We start from the raw sequence: 6,587 nt of genomic DNA on the forward strand, positions 1-6,587 counted from the left end.
TGATCGGCTCATTTACGATATGCACAAAATATAACTGTTTAACGCCTACACCAGGCTTCTGGAAATTAATGCTCATTTAGTAAAAAAAAAAAAAAGTGTGTGGATATAGTCAGTTTCTCGAAATTTCCTTTTCAAATTCAGTTCGAAACGAGACTCTGCTTCTATTCTATTGTTACTTTCTCAGACTTGTACCGATTTTAGTGACGTATTTCTGGATTAAACATACTTGTAGATTTTGTTATTATCGCCATATAACCGTGACGTAATTATCAAACATAACTTTCTAGAATCAAATTTTTATTCGCGTTAAGGTTATTTAGTATATTATGTAATTGAGTCCAAACAGCGTTAATTTCTGGTGATTACTTTGGAGACATTATCACGAGAAATAAGGGCGAATCGTAGTAAGAATTGAATCATCGCTTTGCCGGGCGTGGCCCAATGGTTAGTGTGCTCGGAGTTCATGGTTGGGGCTGTGAGGGCGAAAAAAGGTTTGTTTGTTATGAATTTCGCGCAAAGATACACGAGGGCTATCTGCGCTAGCCGTCCCTAATTTAGCAGTGTAAGACGAGAGGGAAGGCAGCTACTCATCACCACCCACTGACAATTCTTGGACTACTCTTTTACCAACGAATAGTGGGATTGACCGTCACAATATAACGCCCCCACGGCTGAAAAGGCGAACATGTTTGTTGTGACGGGGATTCGAACCCGCGATCCTCAGATTACGAGTCGAGCGCTCTAACCACCTGGCCATGCCGGGCCAGGCGAAAAAAAGAGTGACCGTCATATCAAACTACTTAATGACAGGAATTGGTGGTGGTGGTGTTGTCCAGCTGCCCACAAACTGACTGACGGCCAGTATTCAAACAATCTATCAACAACCAAGTATAGGGATATTAGTCGGGAAAATGTGTAATTGTTGTCCTCGTCTTTAGGGACATTGTGGGACATAATTTAGGGATATAAGGACCCCCAGCAGCAATTACTGGTGGAATTTTGTTAAATTTTGTGTGTGCGAGTCGTTTCTTATTTATGACCATGTGACCAGTTTGGTGCGTACATAGTTTTAAAGGCCGACTGGTATCACTCCTTGTCGATAATTTGAGTAATTTAAGTCGGATTGAAACATAAACATCAAGCGATTGTAATTTTAGGGTTGTGTACATACTATCTGTGTGAGGTGATGTTGAATATCCTTATTATTGTTTTCTTAGTGCAAAGCTGCACAATGGGATGTCTGCACTTCGCCTATCGCGGGGATCGAACCCCGGAGTTAAGCGAAGTTCGTAAATTTATCGCTGACCCACTGGGGGGGGGGCGCGAAAAAATCGAATGAGTTAGTATTTGGTTTGATGAATGCTATTATGCTGCCCTCATTGACTCAGCAATATGCTTGAGGGTTTATAACGCTAAAATGTGGGGCTTATTCCCTGCGGTAGGCAGATAGCCCATTATAGCTTTGTGCATAAATAGAAATAAACGTTGTCTTATTTCTCTGATATATGCGATTTTATTTACACCAGCAGAATACGAACACCCAGACCGTTTTTATGTGCTTATGTAAATGTCGTATGCCTTCACAAGTTCCTCGTTTGTCAAACATTTGATGTAATCGCACACACACGCAGAACCCCCCTATTTTTGCGATTTAAAAAAAAAAAGCTTGTATAGTTACAGCGCAGCCACTTGTGGTATTTAATGTTTTCTACATTCTTCTGATGAGGCGTTAGCATTTTTTTTATTTGAAATAGTAGCGTGCCCCCAGATCCCCCGTAGTACTAGCACTCGGCGTACAGAAGAAAAGTCGACATTTTCGGTCGTTTTTGCTAACAAGTAGCTTGATCAATCTCTTGCTATTTTAACGTAGATGTTATTTCAAATATGCTGACAGACAGTAGTTGTTGTTGTACTTTTAGCGTATACACAATGGGCGAACACCTGCTCTCTGTCCTCCGCGGGGAATCGAACTCCCAATTTTAGCATTATAATTCCATAAACTTACCACTGACCCACCTGTAGATGACTGAAAGTAAACATCTGTTTGACCAACTGATTTTTTTTTCTTCTTTGTAATACAGTTTTCTACGCATGCGCGATTCCTTGTGGTTTGTCAGTTGTCTGTACTGGTTGTTTTTGTTGTTAAGATCCCGTGGACTTGAGTTGTAGCTATTTCTAATCTACACATTTGTATGTCTGGAAATCTCCGTTGTTAGTGGTGAATGTATAAACTCTTCACTGTGCTCCTTTAATGACAACTATAATTTGTATTTTTACAGATGTCTGACTTCCCGGCGGAAAGTGGTGAAGAAAAAACAATGTCTGCGAATGGAGACGTGTCCTCTTTAGTCGATAACTTCAACAAGGCTTCCACAGTATTGAACAGGATGAACAGTTCGTCGTCGATGACCACAACGGCATCTTTTACCAGCAGCACAGAAAAACTGAGTTCCAGTTCAGCCTATTCAAGCAAAGAGAAGCTTTGTACGAATTCTTCCTCCGCCCAGATGTTGAAGAGTAGCAGCACCACGGCCTCATCTTCAACGTCCAGTTCTGTGATGAGTAAGAAATCGCAACTTCTTCACTCGCTGGTTAGCCAAGAAGTGAAACAGCAGCAGAAACAACAGAACGAATCGTATCTTGGCAGTCGTAACTTCAATCGCAGCGTCAGCGTGACCAGTAGTGCCAGCAGTGCAAGCAGCACCAGTGAGTCCAGGAAGAAAACCATGACCGCTCAGAGGGGTCTTTCAGTGGAAGGTACTTTGTTGGAGGAGGGAGAGGCCAAGGAAGCTTCTCCTCAAGAAATGAGGTTCGAACAGAAGAGGGTGACTTCTTCGTCCAAGTTGAAGTTACTGACAGATGGTTTCAAATCTGAGAAGTCTGCATCCAATAACAAAGAATTGAAAAGACTTCAAACCGGAGATATGAACTACGAAGAAAAACTCGCTTCCTCTGCTGTTAAAGCTCACATAGAAGCCGAAGGATTTTCTGCCGAAAAGGCAACAGCTATGCGACAGGAACAGAGACATCTGAAAACTGAAGATACAGTCCAGCAACAAGAAAGAACCGCGATGTCCTCTGCAGTAAAGCTTAAAACTGACGAGTTTACCGCAGAAAAGATTGCCATGGCAAAGCAGGAAGAATGTCAAGTCATCTCTCAAGCTTCCATCCAGCAACAAAGAAACGTATCATCTACGTCCAAGCTAACTTTTACTAGTAAAAACATGAAGTCTTCAACTGCTATTAGTCAAAACAAGCAGCAAATAGAGTTTGGGGGGATAACATCTTCTGTTAATATGAGCCCCATCGTCACGTTCCCCGACGAAGGAGGACCGTTTCAGGTAAATGACTCTTCCTCAAATCTTGCTCTCACCCAGGGTCTTGAAAAGGATATCGAGATTCTTAACTCGCCAGCACCGTCTTCGGAAATTGAGAAGGCGATGGCCAGGTTTGGCTCGCGCATGAGCACCTGCGTTGAAAGATTGAAAACTGCTTCGGACGAAGAAGCCTTGCAGCTCTTAACCAAGATGAACGATATGATTCGTAAAGCCTGGGCTGTTCCAACAAACGGCTACGATCTTGGGTTTAACTTGTGCAATATCCTCAGGAATAACGGCGGCATGGATATCCTGATTAGCAACTGTTCTTGTAGTAACGACGAACTCCAGTTCGCTAGTGCTCGTCTTCTGGAACAGTGCCTGTCCACCGAGAACCGAGGATACGTGGTGGAGAACGGTCTGGACAGCGTCGTCTCCGTGGCTTACTCCTGCAGCATTAGAAACTCGGTTGTTCATTCCCGCATCGGAACGGGAATCCTCGAACACCTCTTTAAGCACTCCGAGACCACGTGTAGTGACGTCATAAGGATGGGGGGCTTGAAAGCCATCTTGTACGACTGTAGAAATACGGATGTCGAAACTCTCCGTCACTGTGCCACTGCATTAGCGAACTTATCTTTATATGGTGGATCCGAGAACCAGGAAGCTATGATCAAACATAAAGTCCCCGTCTGGTTGTTCCCCTTGGCATTCAACAATGATGACAATATCAAGTACTATGCCTGTTTGGCTATTGCCGCTTTGGTGGCCAACAAAGAAATCGAAGCCGCAGTGTTACGATCCGGAACACTGGATCTTGTTGAACCTTTTGTGTCCAGTCATAATCCCGAAGAGTTTGCAAACAGCACAGTGTCTCATGTCCACGGGCAGTCCAAAAACTGGCTCCTCCGGCTGGTTCCTGTCCTGGACAGCAAGAGAGAGGAAGCTAGAAGTCTGGCAGCCTTCCACTTCGCCATGGAAGCTGGGATTAAAAAACGACAAGGAAACACAGCGGTAATACCAAAAAAAAATAAGACTTTTTTTTATTTTTAAAACGATAGTTTATTTATTTTTTATGGGTATCTGAGATTGAGTGGCATTCAAGTCTTAGCAGATGTTCTAATAAGTTAAGCTATCGAAGTCCGAATATTACAAGCTTCAAACAATTCGTCACTTCTAAGATTCTTGTAAAACTTGGATTTCGTGGATTGTTTTTAAGTTCCTCAATCTCAATTGTTCAACTCCTCAAGACTTGGAAAATTTACAGCATTTTCAGTTAGCTTAGGTCAGGGGTAGTTTCTAGACTTTAAATTGTTTTTTTTTGGGGGGGGTAAAAAGGGCGATTTGGGGACCTCAATAAAATGGTTTACATTATTTATTTATGGCTTATATTTGGGCTTTAATATGTTTAACTCACGACTGTAAAATAAACAGTTCTGTAAACATTATCTTTAAAAGTTTTGGGAGGCTGTAACCTCCCTAGAACCCCCTCCACCTGTCTAGGTTGTTATAATTGGCAAGATATTACAAAGAGTAAAATCCAGCTGATTTAAAAAAGGGCTTACACTGCTAATTGTGATTTTTAAAAAAAGGTGGGGTCGCGTTTGATTAATTCTCAAGAAACGTCCAATGTACATGTCCGATACACGTCCATAACTTTTGTACCACTGAAACTCCTAATTTTAAAAATTAGCCAATGTCAAGAATACATAGCAATGCACATCACAAGAACGTACTTACCTTGGTGATTATTTGGAATAGGTAAGTTAGTATGGTGAATGCGATGAAATTTGAGTGATAAGGTTACTGTGAGATATTGTCGGTACCGCAGATAGAGTGACTCATCTTAACAAAGTCACGTATAGAAGGTCAAAGTTCGTTTCGATGAAATGATCTCGATCGTATAAATAAAACCCGTGTTTTAGAATACATCATTAAACAGTGTTCCTTGATGTCAGTCACTCAGGATTAATCTGTTTTTATTTGGTTTTTGCTACCGTTATGCTACCAGATATTTCGTGAAATCGGGGCTATTGAGGCACTGAAAAAGGTCGCCAGTTCCCCCAATGCCATCGCTTCGAAATATGCTGCTCAAGCTTTGCAACTGATTGGAGAAGAGGTTCCCCACAAGCTGTCCCAGCAAGTCCCCCTGTGGACTGTCGAAGACGTCCGAGAGTGGGTAAAACAGGTAAGTGAAGTATGTGAAATTTGAATAATAAACATTTACAGCTTTAGGGTTAGGGTGTACTCGAAGCTCTTAACACAGAAAGGAAATCAAGGATCAGACACTCATAAATGCCAGGGAAATAAGCTTTATATTCTAAGATCATGCGGCCCTAAATACCAGGAAAATTTGGTTTATATTCGAAGGTTCGTGCTTTCATAAATGCCAGGGAAATAAGCTTTATATTCTAAGATCATGCGGCCCTAAATACCAGGAAAATTTGGTTTATATTAGAGGTCGACTATCGTTAATAACCAGAGAAATTTGCGTTGTATTCCAAGATCACATTTAAAGTAAATGTGCATACTGAATAACAGTTCCATGACTTGCCTGAGTTGTAACTGAGAAACGTTACCATGGCTTGCAAAGGCGAGTCATACAAACGTTATTCAATTACAACTCAGACGAGTTATGGAAATGTTATTCAGTTACTACGACGAGTCATACAAACGTTATTCAGTTACAACTCAGGCGAGTCATACAAACGTCATTCAGTTACAACTCAGACGAGTCATGGAACTGTGAGTTGTAACTGAATAACGTTTGTATGACTCGTCGTAGTAACTGAATAACATTTCCATAACTCGTCTGAGTTGTAATTGAATAACGTTTGTATGACTCGCCTGAGTTGTAACTGAATAACGTTTGTATGACTCGTCTGAGTTGTAACTGAATAACATTTGTATGACTCGTCTGAGTTGTAACTGAATAACATTTCCATGACTCGACTGAGTTGTAACTGAATAACATTTGTATGACTCGTCTGAGTTGTAACTGAATAACATTTCCATAACTCGTCTGAGTTGTAACTGAATAACGTTTGTATGACTCGTCTGAGTTGTAACTGAATAATATTTCCATGAGATCCATAAATGGTAACTGAATAACGTTTGTATGACTCGTCTGAGTTGTAACTGAATAACGTTTGTATGACTCGTCTGAGTTGTAACTGAATAATATTTCCATGAGATCCATAAATGGTAACTGAATAACGTTTGTATGACTTGCCTGAGTGGTAACTGAGAAACGTTACCATGGCTTGCAAA

General features: G+C 41.2%; 1 protein-coding gene across 2 annotated transcripts in view; it reads left to right on the forward strand.

The window, feature by feature from the left end:
• Positions 1-6,587, forward strand: part of LOC106473086 (sterile alpha and TIR motif-containing protein 1-like) — a 48,845-nt gene that overhangs the window by 34,739 nt on the left and 7,519 nt on the right. For both annotated transcript variants that reach the window (XM_013933767.2, XM_022401583.1), the window contains exons 2-3: positions 2,280-4,331; positions 5,329-5,505. In XM_013933767.2, the coding sequence (XP_013789221.1) occupies positions 2,280-4,331; positions 5,329-5,505 (2,229 nt within the window). The remainder of the gene's footprint in view (positions 1-2,279; positions 4,332-5,328; positions 5,506-6,587) is intronic.

Source organism: Limulus polyphemus, unplaced genomic scaffold (assembly GCF_000517525.1).
Source record: "Limulus polyphemus unplaced genomic scaffold, Limulus_polyphemus-2.1.2 Scaffold5870, whole genome shotgun sequence".
Classification (NCBI taxonomy): Eukaryota; Metazoa; Arthropoda; class Merostomata; order Xiphosura; family Limulidae; genus Limulus; species Limulus polyphemus.